We start from the raw sequence: 26246 nt of genomic DNA on the forward strand, positions 1-26246 counted from the left end.
TCCAGGAATCAGTGAGTAATAAAAGAATACATAAATTCTGTGTCTTTCCTAATGTCTTCCCATCACTCTTCTCTCTTCTTTTCTGCCTGTACAAATCCCATTCTGTCTGCATGGTGTAACTCATCCCCCACTTCTTCTCAACACTGTTCTCTAGTGACTGCAGTTCATAATCATCTCTCCCTTCTTGTTGCATTCAGAGTTAGCCAGCTCACAATTTGGCACTTAATTATTTCTTAATTGATTCATCTGTGCTATCTTTGCTTCCCAGGTGTCCTGATGTCCCTATAGGCAAAGAATATATATATTTTAAGCATTTTGTACCAGCTCCTTATGCCAACTCCCCTCCCTCCAACACACACAGTGTGTTAGGATTTAACATATAACAGATTTTCAATACATATGTGTAAATTAACTGAATTAATTAAGCACTGCCATTACATTTCAAGACAAGCACACTAGGATAAAAAGCAGTCTTCTGGTGTTTCTTGATATGTTTTAGAAGTATAAAAATTGTATCAAAATTAGTCAACAGCTTTGAAAGTTATCATATAAAGGATGAATAAATTAAAGCCAAAGAGGCAAATGGAAAAAGTCCTCTTCCCCCATTCTCTTCTCTCTCGCTCTGTTTCTCTCTCTCTCTGTCTCTTTTGTTGTTGTTTTGTTTGTAATTACAAGGTCAGTTTATTTGTTTGAGCAACAGACTTGAGAATCTGTCTCTGTGACCCAAGCCTGGCCCTGGCGTCTGCCTGGCAGACACACAGTTGCCCAGCCCATTCCTCATTTGACACCGGTGGTCTCTTTATGTTACACGTTCGAATCAACTCTCCATATATAAGATTCATAAGATACTGAAACTATTTACCAAATGCAGTGATAGGATCTTTTTATGAGATATTTAATTTACTTTTAAAAATCTGATTTTCCAGGTTGGTTTAGTTCTTTGGAAAAGGAAAATGGAAATGCATGATCTCTTAGACTTCTCTTTTATCCCACAGAATAGTCTTCCCTTGAATAGTTTTCATAAACCATGAGATTGTCACCTACCTGCTACCACTGGGTGATCTTTATTTTAAACCTGGAATTTTGTTTTGAAAACAGCTTCTTAAGAACAAAATCCTTGTAATAAATGCTACAGCTCCTTGAACTCTCATCATGGTGTGCCAGGTGTTAAAAAGGAAAGAGGAAAGTTGATTTGCCCTCCACAAAATGAGCTTTTCAGGAGATGGAAGTGTTTGTGTAGTGAGTAATCCTGTGCAGCCAACCAGCCTAGCCAGATTGATTACCAGCCAGGCTCATTTCAGCAACAGGCTCTGCCAGATGAGGGAGGGGCTTTGGTGGCTCTTGGCGCCCAAACCTGCGCTTGACTGTACTTGACTCTTTCCTCAGGATGGCAGTTTTGCAGAACTGTTACCTTCTCTCCTTTTTTTTTTTTTTAAGTTCAGTTTGACAATTTCTTTTACTTTTTCCCTTTGAATCCTTGTGGTCACATAGCTACTGTACGACAACCATGTGTTTCTGGTTTCTCCTTAGCTTCCTCTGCTTTTGACAGTGTCAGATAAGATTTCATGGCATGATCTAGCTTTCATCTCCCCCAAGACTGTGCCTCTTACAATGAGGTCTTCTTAATTTTTTTTAATGAAGTTGACCTACTTTTTTTAACCTTCTTTTCAATAATTAAAAATGTGGAATTCTACCTAGAGTCATTTTCTGTGCCAGAATTTCGTCTTAATATCTGACTTGAACTGCAAATCTGTTATAAATACAGCCTCTCGATAGGAGGCCCTTACACAGGAGTTGAAGAACCCGGACGAACACCCATATCATGCTCCATTACATGCTCCAAGGTGCTCTATTCATTTATCTTACTATGTTTGGTTGGACTTAAACTAAATGTCAGAGATTTCTTTTTCCACTAACCACCCACAGGTACTTTCCCTGTTTTGATATAATTGCTGAGGGTTGTATGCCTATAACTTTCAGCAAATTTTTTTAACCCCCAGCTGTAATGTGATATAGTTTCCTTGCTGAGTCATCTCTAAATTTTATTCATGTTTCCTTCATTAAAAAAAGAGCCACTTGAATTTCTAATTTCTATACTATTTTTGGTTTAGATTTCAATTACCCTTCTAGTCATAGGTGTTGGGATTTTTTTTCTTTTTTAATTTTAAAAAGAGTTAAAAAAAATGTTCTCATTACATGTCAAATTGGAGCATAAATTAAATATGAAGGTCAAACTCAAAACTGTAACCTTGGGCCCTCCAGGACCAGTTCAACTGACCCCATCTTATCAACGGAGTAATTAAGAGTGGTTTTTCAGGAACTGAGACCACTTGTCCAGTTCAGGCCAGTCAAGACCACCAACCCATCAGCTGAGCCTGCGCAAATGTGTGCTGAGTGACATTTTTTATGTCAAAGGGCTGAAAACTCCACTCTTAAATCATGCTAACACCACCATTTTATGAACATGTGTCCTATGAAGAGCCACGAAGCTTGACTACACTTGCGCAGATCATCAGTTACCTCACTTCTCCTTACCTCCAATCATGTATCTCCACACTTCAGACCACCCTGCCCTTCATCCCATAAATTGTGCCCCAAGCCCTGGATGGAGGAGACAGATTCGAGAGCGTTGCCTCCTGTCTCGTTACAGATCAATTTCACAATAAAGCTGTATTCTTTTCCCAAAAGCTGATGCTGTAATAATTGGCTTTTTTTATGTGCATCAGGTAGGAGAACCCCAATTTTGTGTGGTAACAAAACTTTTATTGACAAACCATTGTCATGACTGAAAAACAATTGGAATCTCTTTTAAAAACGTATTCACGAGAGAAAATGCCATATTTAATTTGATTTGAGCATGTTTTAGTAATGTTTAAGCTTCTCTCATATATTTTTAATCTAAAGTAATGGATTATATCTATTTCTGAATTTCTTATTTTTTCTGCAGCCAGAAATGATCCTGAAGTTAAATGTGTAAAGAATTTAGCAATCACAAGGTGTAAAATTATAAACTAATGGGCATGATTTCCTTAAATCTCTCATGCAAATCAGTCATACCACAGACGGATGTTTCATGGATGGATAATCACCAAGGATTAGAGACAGTTCAAACATGTTCCTAGAAAATGACTCTGTCTAAAATATCAAACATTCATTCCATCCCTAATTAACCCCACCATTTCTCCTCTTCATGTAACCCTTTTTTCCCCACAAGTTGGTAAACTCCTTGCAAAGATCCTAGGAATCTTTGTATCCTCAGCACCTACCAGAATGTCATGGTTAAAATATATTGTTGAATTCCAGATGACCCTGCATTTTTTCCACGGTGGGAAAGGAACTGTTGAAATTTTACTACACAAGTCTCTTTGTTGCCGCACTTTTTGCTAAAAACTATCGGAAACCTGTTTCTTCCATTAAAGAGATTGTGTCAGAATTGTCTATTAATAAGGTACCATTCCCTCCATTTGCCCTGGATTACAGTAAATTCCAAGGCCTGAAAGCTTGATACTGATGGGCATAAAACAGATATACAAATTATGTCATTTTGTGGCCGGGACCTAAAGAAGAGCAGGAAACACATCTACTAAATGAAGTTAAACAAATGCTGCCTTTCCTTTCTGTGTTGTCTTTACATTCATCAAAGGCATTTTAATTCAGAATTTAGTGCTTACATAATGCAGGCCAATAATAGCCCGAGAGGTAGTTACATAAAGATGGGTAGCTAACAACCCCCTTACTCCTTTGTTTTCTCCTAAAAGGTGTAACCTGCCTTGCTAACCACTATAGCATTTTCCATAAGAGTTTTTTATCCTTGACTTTTCATTTTATTTTTTTATTGAGGTAACATTGGTTTATAACATTATATAAATTTCAGGTGTACATCATTATATTTCAGTTCCTAGGTGGACTACATCGTGTTCACTACCTGAAGTCTAATTGCCATCTATCACCGTACACATGTACCCTTTTACCAGTTTCGCGCCCCCCCACCTCGCCCTTTCACCTCTGGTAACCACCAATCTATTCTCTGTGACTATGTGTATGTTTGTTGTTGTTGTTTATTTCATTTGAGTCACATGTTGAGCACCTGCTGTGTTCTAGGCCCTTGGCTAAGTGTTGATGACCAGCTATGGACATAGCTAGCGATGCTCTCAGACCCCACAGAGTGTGAGAGCCCTAACTGGGCAAACGTGGAAAAATGTTGAGGTGTTTTTTTAATCATTTATGAAGTTATCAGTTATTAAATGTCTCAAAGCAATGGCAAGTCATTAAATACTCATGAATGGATTGGAGTAAGGTGAGTTTAATCTGCTAAACCTCAAATTTTCTAGCACAGTCTTAAACATGTCTTGTCTCCTAGACAGTTCTTTCTCTCCCTGACATCAGGAGAGAGTTACTGCCAGCCACTTGTTGCACATACATTGCCTTGGAAATGTACCTTGTGCCTGTTACCATAGCAACACCCCAAGAATGACCTCAGCAGCCACTCAAAATCATTCCTACAAAACAGATTATAGCTATAATTAACTCTCTGAATTTACTCTGCAATATAAATTTGTTCAGACCTTGGTGTTTCTTTGTGAAAGTTTCAATGAATGGAGTAATCCAACATGAACCCATCCCCCCCATATTCCACCAAAGTTTTTCCTCAGAATATGAGATGCTTCAATGGAAAGGACAGTTCAGTTAAGAGGTTATTCCATTACCTTTCTCAGAATGTGACAAGAATCAACAAATGAGGATGCACTAGTCTTACCGTACTAGAACTCCATTCTAAGGGAATAGAGTGGCTTTTCTCCCTAAAATGTGAAATGCAGAAAATGCTGTGAGTCCATTCAAGTCCCGTAAAGCTATAAACCCAGAGTGAGGGGGGCACATGGGGTTGGGGCTTACACAGGCAGAAGCTCTCCACACTGGCCTCTCCTCGGCAGTGAAAAATGCCGGTCTTGGTTGCCTGCACGTTTTTTCTGCTTCACAAGTTGTCTGCAACGTATCTTCAATCCTGGTGTAGCTTCTGAGCCACCCAGACCTTCCTCTAGGAGAAAATAGTTTCTATGTCTTTTGTTTGTTTGGGGGACGGTGTTGTTTTGTGTTGTTTTTATTACCTTGTTTTGGGATGTGTTTGGTTTGGTTTGGGTTTTAGATAATGTATGTTGCAACTAGCAGACTTTGATACAGTTCCTTTCAGTTTTTTCTTCGTTAAACTTGATTAATTTAACTTTTTTCCTCCAAGTAAAGTGAGCCTTTCTCCCTACCATCCAACTGAGGCAAAACAAGAAGAATGTCAAGCAAGAACTGTAGCTCATTTTCAAGTGAATTGCAAATGTATGAAACATCTTTAGTGGCCATTTCCTTGCCATGAAATATGTTGATACCTGGGCAATGAACAGACAGAACTGAGCCTGGCGAGCAGCAAGCGCTCGGTATAAGCTTATTGTTGTTACAACACGCCGTTAACAACATGCCGTTGTTAATCTCTATGAACTACACTGACACTGAAAAGGAGCAAGAGAAAGATGAAGAGGAATAAATATTCTTGCAAGTACGAATGTTTCAGATATTCAGGTAGTATCTCAGTAGTGCCCCAGGTTCACGGAGAGACACCACTGACAATATTTTTAGGCAGCCTCTAATCCCATGTAAGTGGCTTTTCAATCGCAGGTGTGTACCCTGATTCTATCTCACCCGAGCATGTTTTTCAGGGAGCTCAGTTCATTCTAAATTGGAGAGAGACTTGCAAGGTTCTTACTGTGCAATGTGACAGGTAATTCCCCACTTCATTTGCTGGTTCTTTAAATTCTCCTGTGCAAATGCACATCCATGTTTGAAAATGGAGTGGCAACGAATAATCTATTCAGTTCATCTTCGAGAAACAGAAAGTCACCATTTATCTGCCCCACAGGAACATGATAGCACCTTGTGTACAAGAATTAGCCACCTTCTGTTCTGACCTCTGTGTATTGGGATAAGTAAGTAGAAATGGTTTATTGGGCAGGGTATTTCCGAGCAAGCTTGCCAATGTAAATTGGAAGTTCTCTGATTGCTCTAAATTAAATTTTTGCATATAGTATAGTTAAATAAATGGTGATCTTGTGGGTTTCAAAAGGTACATTCATTTCAAGTTTTTCAAATCAAGGAGCTGGTAAATTGGAAAACTCCATCTGTGCAGAGTAGCCAGTTGATTGTGCATTTATGGCATGATGAGTTGGTTTATCTGTAGAGTGAGATACAGACCAGCTCCTAGAACATGGGCTTGTTAACCTCATCCGACAACTCCAAGACCATGCCAAGATATTAACTAAAATTTTGGGTCCAGTCCATTTTTACATTTCCTTCCTGCCTCTCACGTCCATATTCTGCCAACCTCTCCCCCTTTTTGTCCTCCAGCCAGTTTTATAATAATTAAAGATATCAGGCTGGTTCTTATCAGTCGGTAGAGAGCTAATTGCCAACTAGAGAATCACTGATGTGTTTGGGATAAAGCCACTAGAATACTAATTAATTGCTTTGCAATAGGAATTTCCAGGCTGCTACTTTTTTGTCTTAAAGGATTGATACACCTCCAAAGAAGGCAGTAATTTTATTTTTTTGTTAAAGTCAGACTTAGCTCTACTATTTTATGATCCCATGAATTGTAGAGACTTTATGTAATATTTCTTTTCAACACTCACTTTCAAATTTAATAATATCATTAATGTGGAAACACCACTATTAAGAGTGGTATTTAAATAATGCTAAAACTGAATCTCAACATAATAAATTCATCTATCCATCCAATAATAATTATTAAGTACTATTTGCCAGGCACTCTTTTAGGTACTAAGGCAGGAATAATGATGGGTGAGACAGCGTCCTTACTCTAGGTAGATCGTGTCAACGGAGTGTTGGTGCTCTTGCTGAGGTATAACATGCTCCACACCAGACATTCCCTGTTACATGTCTCAGAACTCACTGTCTCTTGTTTGTGGGCATACAGGTGTTGAGGATCTAACCCCTTCCAATTCTATCATTGGTTCCACCTTTTCTTTAAATTTTCTTCACACGTTAGTTACTTTGTGTATACACTTTGTAGTTGTATGTCTTGAAACCATATCTGTGCTCCATCCTCTCCAGGGCCAAGGGGAACATAGTTACTCTTTGATATCATGAGGGTGCTACGCAAAACAGTCGTTTTCACCTGTTTGTCATCAATTTATATAATTGATGACAATTTTCAAAGTTGCAAATTATTTTTTGCAATTTGAGAGGATGAAAAGTGAATGGACTATAACATTTTTGAAATGACAAAATTATACTGATGGAGAACGTGTGTGAGGTTGCCAGGGGTTAGAGTTGGGATGGGTAGCACGAGGCAGTTTCTTTGTGGTGACAGAACAGTTCTGTATTCTGATTGTGGTGGTGATTGCACGAATCTCTACAGGTGATAAAATTTCATAGAACTATACACTCAAAAATGTGTGTGTATATATGTAAAAACTGGAGAAATCTAAACAGGGTCTATAGTTAAGTTAATGGTATTGGATCAGTGTCGGTTTCCTGGTTTTGATAATGTACTGTGGTTATGTAAGATGTTATCATTGGGGGAAGCTGAGTGAGGGGTACAGGGGAAATCTCTGTAATGTTTTTGCAACTTCTTTGGAGTCGAAAGTTATTTCAAAATAAAAAGTGTTTTTTTTTTTTTTTTTAACGGAATGGAAAAGTACCATGTAAGCAGATAAATTTAACGTTTAGGTGTGGTGACTAAACATTAGGACTATCTGATTTAGACATCGTTACCTCTGTAACTAGAAATCTCATGGCTTCACATTAATCATGAATGACTTAGGCTTTGGACAGAATTTAGGACACAGTATCCTGCTGTCCTCTCTTAGGGGAATAAGGAAATACATTCCAGGAAAAGGCTCTGATGTTCTGCAAAAAGGCCAAAAAAAAAAAAAAAAGCATCCTGACCTTATGTGTAACTCTGTTTATTTATACAAATAAAATTTGTATAAATAATTCAAAAACTATTTGCTTTAAACTTCTGCTTTACCCACCAGACCTCTTAAACAAGTAGAGAGTAGGAGGCTTCATTTAATTTCTTTTCTTTTCCCCCTTTACTTTTTGTATGTGAAATAGTTGATAGTAAGAGAAGAAATGAGAAATACAGTAAACCAGGTAATCCATAGATGGATAACTTTGCTCTAACGGAAGGTTGACTTTATCTTAACTTCCCAAACTTCTCTACCACTTTCTGAAATTTTTGTTTCTTTTCTTTACTTCTCTCTTGTGATTCACTTTTGCCCCTCCCTTTCCGTAGGCAGATTTGGTGTAATGGTGTCACTAACGTTCTCGTTGTGTCTTCCCTCCTCTAGCTATCTTAATGACTTGGACCGCGTTGCCGACCCTACCTACCTGCCTACGCAACAAGATGTGCTTAGAGTTCGAGTCCCCACCACAGGGATCATCGAATACCCCTTTGACTTACAAAGTGTCATTTTCAGGTAGTAACTGAGTCCATACAACCCACTTCCCAGCTCTTATGCCTTGAGTACATTTGGTGAACTCTATAAATATTGAAATCATGTGTAGGCTTTAAAATAATATCACCTTTATACCAATTATTATCATTAGATACACAAATGAAATAATGTGTCCCTGAAAGAGAAGGCAGGGGAAAAATGTATGGGTGGGTTTCTCATTTCAGATTAAATCACCAAGAAATCAATGAATTCTTAGTTTTCTGGTGGTTGATCAAAATCAGTTACTCAAACATTGGTCCTGACTATAATATTCGGGGAATGATTTTAACTATGAGGACAATGGATGTATTTTTAGATTAGTATAAGATATAAATGATCTTATGACCCTATTAATAATAGAAATTATATGTTATCAGAAGCTTTCATGTTTTTCCTCCAAGTCCTCTGGTGCCAATGAACAATTTTTCAGTAGCAATAAAAATATGAGATATTTTGTATTTCTAAAGTAAATTGCTTGAAAATTTTCAAAATACATGATTTTGAAAATAGATTGATTAACCTAGTCTAAATTTACATAGGAAAATCACATGAAAATTTATTACTTCCTCTTTCACTGCTGCTATGCTGCCAGGTAATATTTCAGCAGGAGTATTCTAATATTTTTTTTTAAGATGAGAAAAAATAAACAGTACTGATGTACTTTCATTTAATCTCTTATTACACAATCACTCAGTCATACTTTTAGTTAGAATAGAAACCACATGGTGTATTGAGAACTGAAGCCATGGGAATATGTCTTTGAGCATAGAGAGTTGAGTTCCTTGGGAGAGCCCATCCCATTGAAGACAACTACGTACAAGACAGGGTTGTAAAGGAGGAGTTATGTAACTCCTGCTGTGTCGCTCTGCCATGTGACTTTGATGAGCACACCCTCCATCATTCCCTGCCAAAGTACTGTGTGTTTTATTTTAATCAGTCTCTGCACCTGTGGTCGCATCTGGCTGCCATATGCTACTCTAATAGACATATCCATAAAGTGGGTGACGTTTTGGAAATATTTCTGAGCCTCATTTTTTTAAATCTATAAAAGAGTTGCATTAAATGATCACCAAAGTTCCTTATAGCTCCAGCATTCTGGATTACTTAAGTTTTGAGTTCATAGTATTTAGAGATCTTTAATTTGAGACACCCAAATTTCCTTCCTTTTATAACCGTATTACAGAATATTTTCAGAAAACGTATAGCATTTCATAGAGATTTTTATCTCCTCATTGCTTTATAATTAATGAATTCTGAAACCAGCTTACTGTTATATCTTGTTTCTTCTACATTTTGTGCACTAGCTTTTAAAGGACATTTTTGCCACTACAGTAAAAGTAATGACTTAGAAGAATAATTTCCTGCCACTGTCAAAAGCACCTTGTTGGGGCTTATCGTGACAGGATTTCATGGAATGAGGATTTCATGTAAATAAGTAGCATATTATTTACTCAGCATCACGAAAGAGCTAGCATTTTCATTTTTATAAAGACCTAAGAATTCTAGTTTTGATGTCCATAATTCGTAGGTTCTTCTGGATTCATTGTTTTACCCCTTAGGTATTTCTTCCATGCCGTAGAAAACTTTTAGAAGCAGTCACTGGAAGATCCTTGATTTCTTAGTTTAGGTTTAATGCTTGGAGGCAGGAAAACACCAGGAACAACTGTAATTTTCAACAAATGCTTAAAGAGCCCTACTCTCAAACTTTTGTACCTAAACTCTCATTCTCTGAAAGTATTTTATCCTGCAAACATTGTGCACATTTTAGTCAAGAAATAGTTTAAGCAGTTTGCAGAAACTTGGATTCAAGTAGCCAAGTACTGCTAGATATTTTCATGTATACCTGATCACGCAAATGAATTGGTGTCAGTGTTGGTTCCTGAGCAGTAACTCAGCACAGAGCTGATGTGTTAAAAACAAATCCTTGAAATAGTTCAAATAATGGCCTCTTGTAGCATTTTGAAGTTTTATACACTTCACTTGTAGCAGGTTAGCAAGTTGGTTTGTGCATAAGGCTAATTGTACCACGTTACCCAACATGACTGGACTTGTGCCAAATTATTGCCAATATTGGAAGGAAAAAAAAAATAGCCCAAAATGCCTGCCCTACTGATGAAGGATCAGTGGAGTTGTGTTTGCATTTAGTTGAAGCATCTCACACATCCATATTAAAATGTATAATATCTTACATCTTTTAGATGTATTGGTGGTCATTTCTAGCATCCTTGAGAAATACATGAGGATCTTCATTCTCATTTTATAGGAAAAGAACCTCAAGTCTGTATTGGCCATTAGAGCTTAACACAAATAAAACCCATTTGTTTCTGACTCTTCTGTGCTTGATTAAATAAAACACCATTTTGCTTGGCTTGGCACAGGATTGTTTTTTTTTTAAAGTTATAATTTTTATACGTATCAGATAACTTCCTAGTAATCACAATGATTTGTTACCCAGAATGTCTTGACTTTGATTGGTAGGTAACAGAAAATTAGTAGATGTTCAATAAGTATTAATTGAATTGACTTGGATGACCATTCTCTTTAGAGTGTATTTTTCCTAAGTTTGTAAGTAAAGTTATATTTATCTTGATTTTTTTCTTTATATCCTATTAATGTAAATATTATTAACCTTGCAGAATGGTCGATGTAGGGGGCCAAAGGTCAGAGAGAAGAAAATGGATACACTGCTTTGAAAATGTCACATCTATCATGTTTCTAGTAGCGCTTAGTGAATATGATCAAGTTCTTGTGGAGTCGGACAATGAGGTGAGTGCTCTTTGGACAGGCAATGGATTATCATTTTAATATCTGATACAAATAAATGATGGGATGTAGGGTGTGGAATATGGTAAACTGACTTCATTGCTTTCTTAACTATTGATTCGGGGATTTTTTTAAATAACCAAAAATAATCCTGTGCTACCACATGGTATACTCAGAACAGTAAGCTCTTTGTCAGACGTTGTTCAGGTCTGTGTGTTCAAGTCTAATTAGACCCTATTTGATACTTTTTAACTCTATGCAGAGGCTCTGAAAATGAAAATGACATGGAAATCCCTAGGCTAATCATCACATCATTTTATAGCCTTCTTCCTACAGGATGGAGTTGGGAGTGTTGGAGTGAGTCAGCCTGTTTGGTTTTGTTTTCATTTTGTTTAAATCATTGTTTGTGTGATGGGTAGGTCCCAAAGAGTACTCAAAACCTCTTGGCAAATGTGAGTGACTTTGCAGCTGGGCTCTAAATCAATTCATGGTGGAACCAAGAAGTGTCTTGGTGATGTGGCCTTTCTGCTTTTAATAGAATTCTATGGGCTATTGCATAATTTGTTCTCTACCAAGAAGTGAGTGATTGCAAAAGTGTCCTTGATATGCCTGTCTGGAGAACTGATTCAGTAGTGTAATATCCTCCCCGTTACAGGATATTCTAAAGGTATAAATATGGATTTTGAGGATGGTAAAGGCTCGATGTTGAATCAGAGTTGATTATGGAGGATAATTAAGGGGCGTAGAAAACTGTGACTTTGAACTGGAATTCAGTGTGTGTTGGGGGAATGGAGAAGACACCATTGATATCCTGTTAGAGGCAGAGACTGCAGACTGAAATGCCGATAGTTAGTATTAAATATCCTTCTAATAAGGTAGAAAATAAAGAGTGAGTGAGATATCCACAATAGCTCATTAAAATAAGATCTGGCATATTAAAATATGCGTATAATACTGTACGTTTTTTTGATACACAAGAATTCTCGCTTGTTGGTCCTTTTAAATATTTTATTTTTCTGCAAGTATTAATGTCTCCGTTAAAATACATATTCAATCCTCCACAGCATTTCTGTTGTATGTAGGATTGATAAAGAGTTCATGAACCAATATCCCATATAGAGCTGAGTTACCTGTTCGTGCATTTCAGAATCTTTCCCAGGTTACAAGTATATGGGTTTTTGAATCAATTGAAGAACTTCTTTTTAAGAATGAGGTTTATTAACCATTTGCCCTCTGTAGTTGTAATGCAAAGTGCCTGAAAAGCATGCTAAAATACACAAGAATCAGTTATCAAAATTTAAGTTAAGCCATTGCCGTCAGAATTTTAGCTATGATTTCTCTATATATATTTCTGTCTTTATCTGTATCTGTGTCCGTTTGTCGTTCCATAATCCTTGGATGGAGTAGTATGGAACATAGGATGGAATACTACCTTGGATGTGGTAATTGAAACATACTGCATGTTTTGGAAGCAGACATATGACAACATTTCTTATTTCTTTGAATGTTGAATCAAGACTAAAGATATTTTGAGGGATTGTCTCCTATATGCTGGGCACCAGGGTATCTAAAGAGATAACAAATGAAACAAAAACAAAAACAAAAAGACACTTTGCCCTAAAAAACCTCGCAAAAGAGAGACACTTGTGTCAGAATAGAGAATATAGGGGGAGGAAGGCCTTAGTTATATATAGTTCATCATTTCTCTTCTTTAGTTTGCTATCCAGTGAAATAAAAATTATGACATTTATCAACTACTCAGAAGATGTAGGAAGAACACACAAGTTTATTTATGTCACTGTTTACGTTATAGCTGGAGGAAAACAAGTGTTTATCAATCACATTTTATATGAGATAAATACACTATATCTGAAGGAATATATATGATGATTTTATAATTTTTTTTTTTTTAAACTCATTTATTTTTTTTTTGTGAGGAAAATCAGCCCTGAGCTAACATCTGTGCTAATCCTCCTCTTTTTGCTGAGGAAGACAGGCTCTGGGCTAACATCTATTGCCAATCCTCCTCCTTTTTTTTTCCCCCTCCCAAAGCCCCAGTAGATAGTTGTATGTCATAGCTGCACATCCTTCTAGTTGCAGTATGTGGGACTCGGCCTCAGCATGGCCGGAGAAGCGGTGCGTCAGTGCGCGCCCAGGATCCGAACTCGGGCCGCCGGGAGCGGAGCGCGTGCACTTAACTGCTAAGCCATGGGGCCAGCCCTATATATTATGATTTAATGCTAATCAATTTACCACTTTAAAATTTGCAAAACAGAAAAGAAAGTAGATTTCTTAGGCAACTCACCAGTTAATTCTAGCATGTGAATCCAGTTCTTCAATTATCTGGATATTACAGATCATATTCATTTTTTCATCTGACATTGCTCATGGATATCAGGTTTTTGTGTAAAAGTATATTATTTTATATTAATTAGAATAAGATGACATTGTTTTGATTATCAGATATAATTCAAGTTTCCACGGTAACTTGCCATTCAATATCTAGGTACTATGTACATCTAAAAATATTTTCCCTGTTTCTTTGATTCCTGTGGTGATGGATTATGCTATAAATTGAAATAATAAATTGATTATTTTTTCATTAAGACTCCCTAATCACTTGTGAATATTTTGAAAGCCTACCTTGTAATTCTATGAGAAAAAAGTTATTTAATGGTGTTCTTTTCTCAGAACTCAAGTCAAGCCTGATGGTAGTATTGGAGATGATCTTAAGCATACTAAGAAAAATACTGCTCAGTAATTACTTCATTGATGTTAGCCACAGCCATCACTGTTGGTTATTAGGAAATACCGTCTAAAGTATTTTTTTTTCCTGAGGAAGATTCACCCTGAGCTAACATCTGTTGCCCAATCTTCCTCTTTTTTTTTTTTGTATTGATGTTTTAATAGTTTATAACATTGTGAAATTTTGGGTTGTACATTTTTGTTTGTCCATCACCATATAAATGTCTCCCTTCACCCCTTGTGCCCACCCCCCACCCCCATTGTTCCTGGTAACCACAATACAGTTTTCTCTGTCCATGTGTTGGTTTACATTCCACATATGAGTGAGATCATACAGTGTTTGTCTTTCTCTTTCTGGCTTACTTCACTTAACATAATACCCTCCAGGCCCATCTATGTTGTTGCAAATGGGACGATTTTGTCTTTTTATGGCTGAGTGGTATTCCGTTGTATATATATACACCACAGCTTCTTGATCCAGTCATCAGTCGAGGGACACTTAGGTTGCTTCCACTTCTTGGCTATAGTGAATAATGCTGCAGTGAACAAAGGGGTGCATAAGCCTCTTTGGCTTGTTGATTTCAGGTTCATTGGATAGATTCCCAGTAGTGGGATAGCTGGATCATAGGGCATCTCTATTTTTAATTCTTTGAGGAATCTCCATACCGTTTTCCATAGAGGCTGCAGCAGTTTGCATTCCCACCAGCTGTGTATGAGAGTTCTTGTTTCTCCACATCCTCTCCAACATTTGTTGTTTTTTGTCTTGGTGATTATAGCCATTCCAACAGGCATGAGGTGATATGTTAGTGTTGTTTTGATTTGCATTTCCCTGATGATTAGTGATGTTGAACATCTTTTCATGTGCCTATTGGCCATCTGTATATCTTCTTTGGAGAAATGTCTGTTCATTTCCTCTGCCCATTTTTTGATCGGGTTGTTTGTTTTTTTTGTTGTTCAGTTGTGTGAGTTCTTTATATATTATGGAGATCAACCCCTTGTCAGATATATGTTTTGCAAATATTCTCTCCCAGCTGGTGGGTTGTCTGTTCATCTTGATTCTGGTTTCATTTGTCTTGTAGAAGCACTTTAATCTGATAAAGTCCCACTTGTTTATTTTTTCTTTAGTTTCCCTAGTCTGGGTAGGCATGTCATCCAAAAAGATTCCTTTATGACCAATGTCAAATAGTGTGTTGCCTATATTTTCTTCTATGAGTTTTATAGTTTCAGGTCTCACCTTCAGGTCTTTGAGGCATTTTGAGTTAATTTTTGTGTATGGCGATAGCAGATGGTCCACTTTCATTCTTTTGCATGTGGCTGTCTGGTTTTCCCAACACCATTTATTGAACAGACTTTCCTTTCTTCATTGTATGTTCTTAGCTCCTTTGTCGAAAATTAGCTGTCCGTATATGTGTGGTTTTATTTCTGGGCTTTCAATTCTGTTCCATTGATCTGTGTGTCTGTTTTTGTACCAGTACCATGCTGTTTTGATTACTATTGCTTTGTAGTATGTTTTGAAGTCAGGGATTGTGATGCCTCCAGCTGTGTTCTTTTTTCTTAGGCCAATCTTCCTCTTTTTTAATTGAGGAAGATTCGCCCTGAGCTAACATCCATGCCAGTCCGCCTCTATTTTGTGTGTGGGACACTGCTACAGCATGGCTGCCAACGAGTAGTGTAGGTGCATGCCCAGGAACCAAACCTGGGCCGCCGAAGCAGAGCACACTGAACTTAACCACTAGGCCAGGGGGCGGCCTTCAAAAGTATTTTTAATGTCAGGATATAGTCACATTATCCAATTTTTTCTTTTTTCCAGTTATATTAATATGTGAAAATATCATTGCCGCTCTTTCTTAGATCATTAAGGCAATTCAGAACTACTATAGCATTCTACTTTCCCCAAATTTTCTGGTTTCGATGAGACAAAACTGAAATAAACTCCTAAAACATTTTGTTCTTAGTTTTGAAATCTGAAGTTCATAACTTTAATCCAAAGCAGACCTTGTTGTACCTCCCTTGGTATGTATTTGTGAGAAGAACCGGGAAATGAATACTGACAGCCTCCCTTTCTATCCTGGGGAGCTGTGGAAAATGCGTTGCGGACCACAGCCAAAGTGGCTAAGGGAAGTGTTATAGATTATTGCTTTTGCTTTTCATATTTCTTAAACTTTATGTATTAATCTTCAAAATTTTATGTAGATCTGCTTTTGTCTGTCTAGATTCTCAGCCTTCCTAGAGTTTGGGGAATGAATTTACTTCTTTATTTTTTTTCTCCAAAAAAGGAAATATATTATCAAATAGTGATGAGATTAATCAGGGTTATAGCGCTGTGTTGATTTGCATATTCCCTTTGCTGTCTTACTTTCCCTGTGATAACACATCAGCACGGAGCCAGCTATTCTGCTGTAATCCTTTCACGCATACATTATTTCACTGCCCCGGAAAGCCCAGAGCACACAATGAGGCATCTGCATAACATGTTTTGGCTTATCAGTGTGTATCCAAACTCCGTTTCTTAGTCTTTATTTTTCTGGTTTTCTGTTATATGAATATCTGAGCACTAACACAAAGATGCTTATGTTACTGACTCAGGAACTGTCTTACACACTAGGCCCTTTATAGAATCTCAAAGACTTAGACCTTTCTTTCTTCCACTTCCTTTTTTTTTTTTTTTTTTTTTTTATAATTTTATTTATTTATTTTTTCCCCCAAAGCCCCAGCAGATAGTTGTAGGTCATAGCTGCACATCCTTCTAGTTGCTGTATGTGGGACGCGGCCTCAGCATGGCCAGAGAAGCGGTGCGGCGGTGCGTGCCCAGGATCGAACCCGGGCCGCCAGCAGCGGAGCGCGCGCACTTAACCGCTAAGCCACGGGGCCGGCCCCCACTTCCTTTTTAAATGTGTGCTTCTAACGTATCCTAATCCTTTTGAAATGGTCATGACCAATTTAGTTTTAGTTTTGTTAAAATATTGAGATAAGTCCCCATACCTCAGGCCTTCCTTTGAACCAAGATGGATTCCCCAACATTGGTTCCCATAAATATTTATCTCTCAAACTTGATTCTTGGAATTGCTTAGTAGATTTAAAAAAATAGTAAAAGGAGAGAGTAGACCTTTATAATACCTTAGCACTTAATGCCTATTCAGAACTTGCTTAAACCATTACTCATTTGAATCTCACCAGCTAACCTCCTTTTGAAGTGAGAAGATCAGGTTTGCCGGTGTGCATTATAACAATGAGGATACAGGATGGAAAGATTAAGGCCCATCACCAAGGTCACCCAGGGCCAATCCTCTGCCTTTCTAGAACAGCTTTCTTTCCCCTCCTTCACGGTGTCTTCCAGAAGTTAGAGACAAACTCAGAGGAAAAGCAGGAAGAGCTATTAAAGGTGGCCAACGGTGTGGAAGTAAGATGAAAATCCTGCCCTTGCACAAAGGAATTGAAATACCTCTCCTCTACCTCTAAGCTCTTATTTGACTCATAGATAACAGTAGACTAGCTAGAGATCCTTTACTGGTAATCCAGAGTTCCTGTATTGCTCATTTGATTTTGAACTATCTTAAAACAAACAGTCTACAAAAAACATTTCCGTTGGATATTTCTCCTCTACTAGGTTTTAAAATGAAGCCATTTTGAAGTTATTCAACTGCAACCAAAGTCTGAACATTTTCTTTAAAAGTGTGAAACATGTACTTTGTTCTGCTCTAAAAATTCCAAGTGAGCTTTGAGAATTTTCTTCAGATAAAATCCTGCTTTGGGGCTGGCAGGAATTGACTAAAAATTGAGAAAAAAAAATTTAAACTCCAAAGGAAAGATCTAAAGGAAACTTATAGGGCCGGCCCTGTGGCTTGGTGGTTAAGTGCGCGCGCTGCGATGCTGGCGGCCCGGGTTCGGATCCCGGGTGCGCATCGAGGCACCACTTCTCCATCCATCCTGAGGCCGAGTCCCACATACAGCAACTAGAAGGGTGTGCAGCTATGACATGCAACTATCTACTGGGGCTTTGGGGGGAAAAAATAAAATAAATAAAATCTTTAAAAAAATAAAAAAATAAAGGAAACTTATAAGTAGTAAAAGTGAGAGCTTAGGTTAGGATATCCGGTCTCAATTGTATCGACTCTAACCGTCCTTTGTGGACTCTTAATCATATTATGAAAGCAGAAGCTACACCGTCCTCCTCAGCCTTTGATATACACATCTCAGATCCATGGCCTGATTAACAAGGATATTCCTGAAACGCCCTACTTTTGTGTATTTAACCCCTTTTCCACTTCCTCATTCCTTTGTCCATTTTCAGCCAACTTGTTCCTTTTTTAAACTCCTTCCCTCACCCCTTCCTTCCCTGGTTTTTCTTTTTCCTCATTATTTTACTCCTTCCAATGTTTTTGTATCAAAATTGTCCTTTTTCTTATATGTTTGTGTGTGTGTTTGTCTACGTATTTGCACACACAGTAGGATAAATTAAATCACCTGAAAAACGTGAATGAAAGGACAGTAAGGATTAGAGAATGAAATTAAGAATCGAAATACAAATCACACAACCGGGTACCTTTCCTAGTGGTAGTCCACAGATTTAGTCAAGCATCTCTTAGCAACCAATGAAAGGCGAGAATCATGTTCTGTTAGGATTTATTGTGATTTAATAAATCTGTCTATAGATTAATAAATCTATCTATAGATTAATAAATAATCTATCATGAGATTTATTGTGGCTTTAACATAAAAACAAGTTTCTCCTCCTGGTGCTGAGCCAAGTGACTTCTGCAACCTCATAAACAGATGCTGTGGGAGGTAGGAAATTACATCTGTGATGATATCCCTCCAGGAAACCAAATATTGTGTTAGAATTCATAAGGGCTGTTTCTTAAGCTTCCCCCAGTGTAAGTCGGTGCCGTAACGTCAAAATCTGTGATGGACCAATACCATGTGGTCTAAACACACAGCTGGATGCAAGAATAAAACATAGAGTAGCTAGAGAAGTGGTTTATAAACTATTTCAGTGATACAGGAGAGTATAAAATTATAGAGAACTTACGATTTTGACGTATTTGCTTTAAATTTTTATTTTCACAGAAATAAAATGATATAGATATAAAGCCCTTGTGTATCCTTCTCTGACTCATTTTTCTTCCTCCCCAGAAGTCACTGGCCTCAATTTGGCATTTATCGTTCCTAAGCATTTTTTTTCACTTTTTTACTACATATATATGTATTGATAAGCAGTATGTAATATTGGATTCTAAATATGATGCATGATTGTAAATTTTATTAAAATGATTTCATTTTGCAATTTTTTTTCACTCAGCATTGTTTTTGAGATTTTTTAAATTTTTTTAAAAATTTATTTATTTTTCCCCCAAAGCCCCAGTAGATAGTTGTATGTCATAGCTGCACATCCTTCTAGTTGCTGTATGTGGGACACGGCCTCAGCATGGCCAGAGAAGCAGTGCGTCGGTGCGGCGCCCGGGATCCGAACCCGGGCCGCTAGTAGTGGAGCGCGCCCACTTAACCGCTAAGCCACGGGGCCGGCCCCTGTTTTTGAGATTTTTTCGTGTTGCTGCACATGCCTCTAATTCATTTATTTAGACCACCATCCAGCTCCATTATGTCAATATGCCCTCCTGTGTTTCACATGCTTCTCAGGCAGTTGGAGTGTCTGTAAAGCAGATTCTCTTTCCTGTCCTTTGCCTGTTCTCCCCTCACCCCAACCCCCAGTGGAGTTGTCCTTTTTCAAATTGGTAAATACACAATTTTAAACATTTTTCTGGATATTATTGTTTGCAGTTATGCATATTATCTCTCAGTGTGGTTTGTCTTTTCACTTTATCTTACAGAGGGTTTTAATGTGGTCAACTCATTTCCTTTATTGGTTGTATTATTGTATTTTCTTCAGGGATTCTTTTTCTTCCCCAAGAATAGGAAGATATATCCTTTATTTTCTATTAAAAGTTAAAATGTTTCGCTTTTCATAGGCTTTTTATACACCTATAATTGATTTTTGTGTATGATAGGAAATAAGGAATTAATAGTTGCCATATTTCTGTTCAATAGCCCAATACCATTTATTAAACTTTTGTGTCTGGCTTTTACTCAGCATTATGTTTGTAAGGTATATACATTCTATATTCTATGTAATTCATTCATTTACATTGCCATATAGTATTCTTTTGCATGAAAATACCAGTATTTGTTTATTCATTCTACTATTTATGGACCTTTGGTGTGCTTCTAATATGGAGATATTACAAATAATGCTACTGTGAATATTCAAGTAAACGTCTCTTGCTACACATTTCTGTTGGATATATACCGAGGAGTAGCACTGCAGCCACATAGGGAATACATACCTTCAACTTTAGTAGATAAGGCAAAAGTATTTTCTGAAGTGAATGTGCCAGTTTACACTCCTACCGCAAAGTCGGAAAGTTCCTGTCACTTCCTGTCTTTGTCAGCCCTTAATGTTGTCAGTCTTTTTCATTTTAGCCCTTCTGGTGGCTAAAGAGCTGCGCTTAGTCCCTGCATGTGCCGTTTACTCGGGCATACCCTCACTGCTAGTACATAGCCCTAGGGCAAAGCAGTGATGGTTCACGAGAGCCCCATCCCCTCAGCCTCTGCTGCCACCTCCGGAGTCAGCAAATACCTCCATGGGAAAAGTTGCCCCAAATAGGGCTCACTTCTCGAGACTTGTCCTTTCCCAGATCCTGGTCTGGTAGTTCTTCACTGCTTTTTAGCTCCGTGAGGCCTTCAAGCAAGTATTTTTTATTTTGTTAGGTCTTCTGGTTGTTCACCTTCCCATTGATACTAATGACACATGTGATGTGTATCAAGTTTTATTACACGCTTGGGTCTTTCTCTGGGCTATTTGGCTCATCTGTTTACTACTCCTGTACCAATATAAAAGTTATCAAAACACTAGTTTTATAATAATCTTGATATCTAGTGCATGAAGTCGACCCATCTTGATGTTCTTCGGAATTTTCTTGGCTATTCTCGGTCCTTTAATCTTGAGTTTGAATTTTAAGATAAGCCCATCAAATTCCACAAGACAGATTTGATTGGAATTTTAATAAATACAGATAAATTTGAGGTTAGTTCTTCAACTTTACAGTATTGAGTTTTACCATCCATAAACATGACATGGTATAGGTAACCGTTTATCGTTTAGAACATTGCTTATGTCTTTGTATGTGGTCAGTTTTTATAAATGTTTCATGCGTGCTTGAAATGGTAATTTCATTTTTTTGGGTGCAAGTTTCTATATTACGTCTATTAGAACAAACTCGTTAATTGAGTTATTCAAATCTTCTGTATCCTTACTAATTTTTTGTCTGCTGGATCAGTTACTGACAGTTATTTTTTATTATTTTTAATAATGTTTTATTAACATACACACATATAGAAAAGTATATAAATTGTAAGTGTTCAGTTTGATGAATTATCACAAAGTGAACACATCTATGTAATCACCATCCATCGCAAGAAATAGACGTTGTCAGCACCCCAGAAGCTTCCCTGTGCCCCCTTCCAATGACCACCCATCCCCTCTTCCCCATGGGTAACTACTATTTTAACTTAAATTAGTTTTGCCTATTTTTGAACTTCATATAAATGAAATTAGGTGCGTTCTTTTGTGTCAGCTTTTTGTGTTCATAGTAATGTTTGTTAGATAAATCCATGTCGTACGTAGCCATAGTTTTTCATTTTCATTACTGTAATTATTCAGTTGGATGAATATACCACAATTTATTTATCCATGCTATTTTTGATGGACATCTGAGTGGTTTTCACTTGGGACTATTATGAATAATGCTGCTGTGAGTATTCTTTTCATGTTTTTTGCCTTATATGTGCCTGATTTTGTTAGATAGGAGTAGAATTGATAGTTCACAGCGAATGGATATGTTCAAATGCAGTAGATACTGCCTGTGTTAGTTTCTTAGGGCTGCTATAAAAATCAACACGAACTTGGTGGGTTACAACAGAAATTTGTTCTCTCACAGTTCTGGGGACTAGAAGTCTGAAATCAAGGTATCAGCAGAGCTGGAATCCCTCTGAAGGCCATAGGGGAGAATCTCTTCTTTTTCTCTTCCAGCTTCAGGTGATGGTGGCGTTCCTTGTGGTTGTATAACTTCAGTCTCTGCCTCTGTCTTCACGTGACCTTCTCTGTGTCTGTGTCTTCTCTACTGTCTCTTATAGGGACACTTGTCATTGGATTTAGGGCCCTCCCGGATAATCCAGGAGGATCTCATCTCAAGATCCTTAACTTAATTACATCTGCAAAGACCCGTTTTCCAAATAAGTTCGCATTCACAGGTTCTGAGGGTTAGAATGTGGACATACCTTTTTGGAGGTCACCATTTAACCCATTACACTGCTAGTTTGAACTTTGGAAACAGTTTACACTCTCACGAACCGTAGATGTGTGTTCTGTTTGATCCATATCCTTGCCAACATAGATATGGCCAGCTTGTAAATTTCAGCCATTATATTGGGTAGCATCTCATTGTGGTGTTAATTTGCATTTCCCTGATTATAATGAGATTAAGTACCTTGTATATTTCTTTACCATTGGATATCCATGTCTTGAAGTGCCTGTTTAATCCTGTTGTCGGTTTTCTATTGATCTGCCTTCTTTAAAAAAAAATTATTAATATAGAGTTCTTTGTATATTCTTGATACAAGCCATTTGTATAATACGGGTTATTTGTATTGCAAGTAACTTCTGCCACTCCATGACTTGCTTTTCTACTACCTTAAGTGATGTCTTTTGGTGTGGCCCAATTTATCGGTCATTTAAGTTTTGTCCTTTGTATGTCCTCCTTAAGGTATCTTCCCCCCAATTTTAGTGCATACCATTTACATTTTGGAAATAGACGTTTTAACATGATATTTGCTATCAAGTTTTTGTTTTTGAATTATATTACTTGTGTAGTTTCACCTTTTTTTAAATTTGTCAATTCTAAATATATTTAAAAATGAAATACTAACAACACCAGCATTTTAACATTATAAACATAAATAACTAACCACTGGTGTGTAATTTTTCTTTGATATTAAAATCATTTGGATAGGAATTACCCATTTATGTATTTTGGGAACACTGGAGAAATTGAAATATATAAAACTTTTATTTTAAGATATATATTTATTTAGATAAATATAATAAAACAAAAATAATATCTATAATAATATATGTAAAAATTATATACACTGTATGCTATATATATGAAATTACTCTGCTATTCTTGTGTCATAAAAGTATTTTGTATAGCTTGGTTGGCTCATAAAAGTATACAGAAATGAATCCCTGAAAAGAGAAAAACAAAATCCTCTCACTTTTTGGGAGAGGAAGAAAAGCCATCTGAAAAACAATATGGATTTTTTTCCCCCTCACTGAGTTGAGTTATTTTTAAATCTCCCACTTTGGTTGTAAACTTGTCTATTTTTTTAATTCTACACTTCTGCTTTTTATATTTTGAGACTTCATTATTATGTACATTATACGTTTGAAATTTTTATATATTTCTGATGATTTGTGCTTTTTGTCATCAAGAAGACTTTTTTGTAAGTCAAAAATGCTCTTTGCTGAAATAAAGCATTTATGCAAGAAGCAAACCAGAAGTGCTTGTGCCCTGCCTTTCAGTCTGGGTAAGCAGACAGAAAAGGCCGAGTGTTTTCGTAAGAGGTGGGAACTGAGCAGTAGGGAGGCAGCTGGTGGCAGCAGCAGGGCAAGGGCGGCAGTGGGCAGAGTACATAGGAGTGAGTTGAACAGGTCGTGACTAACTTGGGAAGGAAAGAGTGTTTCAGAAGCAGAGTCTGTAGCAACAGAAGGTCTAGCCATATAGGAAGTAGAAAAGATTAAATTGAGTTTTTAAATTAACAGTTTATTGAAATATAATTCATATATCATCAAATTCACCCTTTTAAAGTGTACATTTCAATGAATTTTTAGTATATTCACAGAATGTACAAACATCACCATCTAATTGTTTTTTATATAAAAATACTTTATTTTTTAGAGCAGTTTTAGATTCATAGCAAAATTGAGCAGAAGGTACGTACGGCGAGTTCCCATATACCCTCTTCCCCCACACATGCATAGCCTCCCCCATTGTCAACATCCTCCACCATGGGATTTGTTATATTTGTTTGTTACATTTAGTACATTTGTTACAATTGGTGAACCTGCATTGACACATGACAAAGTCCATAGTTTACTTTGGGGTTCACTATTTCTATTGTACATTCTGTGGATTTTGACAGATGTATAATAGTGTGTATCCACCATTATAGTATCACACAGAGTAGTTTCACTGCCCTGAAGCCCTCTGTGCTCCACCTGTTCATCCCACCTCCCTCTCCCACCTTCTGGCAACCACTCATCTTTTTACTGTCTCCAGAATTTTTCCTTTCACAGAAGGTCGTATAGTTGGAATCCTACAGTATGTAGCCTTTTCAGATTGGCTTCTTGCACTTAGTAACATACATTTAAGCTTCATTCATGTCTTTTTTATGGCTTGATAGCTCATTTCTTTTAGCACTGAATAATATTCTATTGTCTAGATGTACAACAGTTTATTATTTTATTCACCTCCTGAAGGACATCTTGGTTGCTTCCAAGTTTTGGCAGTTACAAATAAAGCTGCTATAAACATCCGTGTGCAGGTTTTTGTGTAGACATAAGTTTTCAGTTCCTTTGGGTTAAATACCGTGGAGTGCAACTGCTGGATGATCATATGATGAGAGTATGTTAAGTTCTGTAAGAAGCTGCCAAACTGTCTTCCAAAGAGGCTGTACCACTTTGCATTGCCACCAGCAATGAATGAAAACTGTTGCTCCACATCCTCACCAGCATTTGGTGTTGTCAGTGGTCCAGATTTTGGCCATTCTGATAGGTGTGTAGTGATAGTCTGTGTTGTTTTAATTTGCATTTCCCTAATAACATATGACGTGAAGCATCTTTTCATGTGCTTATTTTGCATTTGCATATCTTCTTTGGTGAGGTGTCTGTTCAGGTATTTGGCCCATTTTTTTTAATCTGGTTGTTAGTTTTCTTATTGTTGAGTTTTAAGAATTCCTTGTATTTTTTGGATAACAGTCTTTTGTCAATTACATCTTTTGCACATATTTTCTCTCAGTCTGTAGCTTGTCTTCTCATTCTTTTGACATTGTCTTTTGCAGAACAGAGTCTTTAATTTTAATGTAGTCCAGTTTATCAATTATTTCTTTCATAGATTGTGCCTTTGCTGTTGTATCTAAAAAGTCATTGCCATGCCCGAGGTCATCTAGATTTTCTCCTGTGTTCTAGGAGTTTTATAGTTTTGTGTTTTACATTCAGGTCTGTGATCCATTTTTGAGTTTATTTTTGTGAAGGATGTAAGGTCTGTGTCTAGATTCTTTGTGTGTGTGTGTGTGTGTGTGTGTGTGTGTGTGTCAGGGTGTCCAGTTGTTCCAGACCATTTGTTGAAGAGACTATCTTTTCTCCATTGTGTTGCCTTTGCTCCTTTGTGAAAGATCAGTTGACTACAGTTATGTGGGTCTGTTCTCCATTTGTCTGTTCTTTCCGTACTCTTTTGATTAGTATAGCTTTATAGTAAGACTTGAAGTCAGGTAGAGTCAGTCCTCTGACTTTATTTTTCTCCTTCAGTATTGTGTTGACTGTTCTCGGTCTTTTGCATCTCTGTATAAACTGTAGAATCAGTTTGTCAGTATCTATAAAATAACTTGCTGTGATTTTGATTTAGATTATGTTGAATCTATAGATTATGTTGGGAAAAACTGACATCTTGACATTATTGAGTCTTTCTATCTGGGAACATGGAATATCTCTCTATTTAGTTCTTCTTTGATTTGTTTCATCAGAGTTTTGTAGTTTTCCTCATATAGATCTTGTACATATTTTGTTAGGTTTATACCTATATTTTTCTTTTTTGTGTGTGTTAATGTAAATGAATATTGTGTTTTTTATTTCAAATTCCACTTGTTCATTGCTGGTATATAGGAAAGCAATTGACTTTTTTTTTTATTAACCTTGTATCCTGCAACTTGCCTGTAGTCACTTATTAGTTCCAGGAGTTTTTTTGTTGATTCTTTTGGACTTGCTACATAGATGATCTGTCATCTGTGAGCAAAGACAGTGTTATTCCTTCTCAAATTATATACTTTTTATTTCCTTTTCTTATCTTACTGCATTAGCTAGGACTTCCAGTACAGTGCTGAAAGGGAGTAGTGAGAGGGGACATT

The 26246-nt window shown here is 37.0% G+C and overlaps 1 protein-coding gene across 1 annotated transcript in view; it reads left to right on the forward strand.

The window, feature by feature from the left end:
- The window catches only part of GNAQ (G protein subunit alpha q), a 288961-nt gene that overhangs the window by 207352 nt on the left and 55363 nt on the right, over positions 1-26246 (forward strand). The window contains exons 4-5 of the mRNA XM_004439624.3: positions 8355-8483; positions 11138-11267. Coding sequence (XP_004439681.1) covers positions 8355-8483; positions 11138-11267 — 259 coding nt within the window. The remainder of the gene's footprint in view (positions 1-8354; positions 8484-11137; positions 11268-26246) is intronic.

The sequence above is a fragment of the Ceratotherium simum genome, chromosome 20 (genome assembly GCF_057802395.1).
Source record: "Ceratotherium simum simum isolate JZ-2026a chromosome 20, ASM5780239v1, whole genome shotgun sequence".
Taxonomy (NCBI): domain Eukaryota; kingdom Metazoa; phylum Chordata; class Mammalia; order Perissodactyla; family Rhinocerotidae; genus Ceratotherium; species Ceratotherium simum.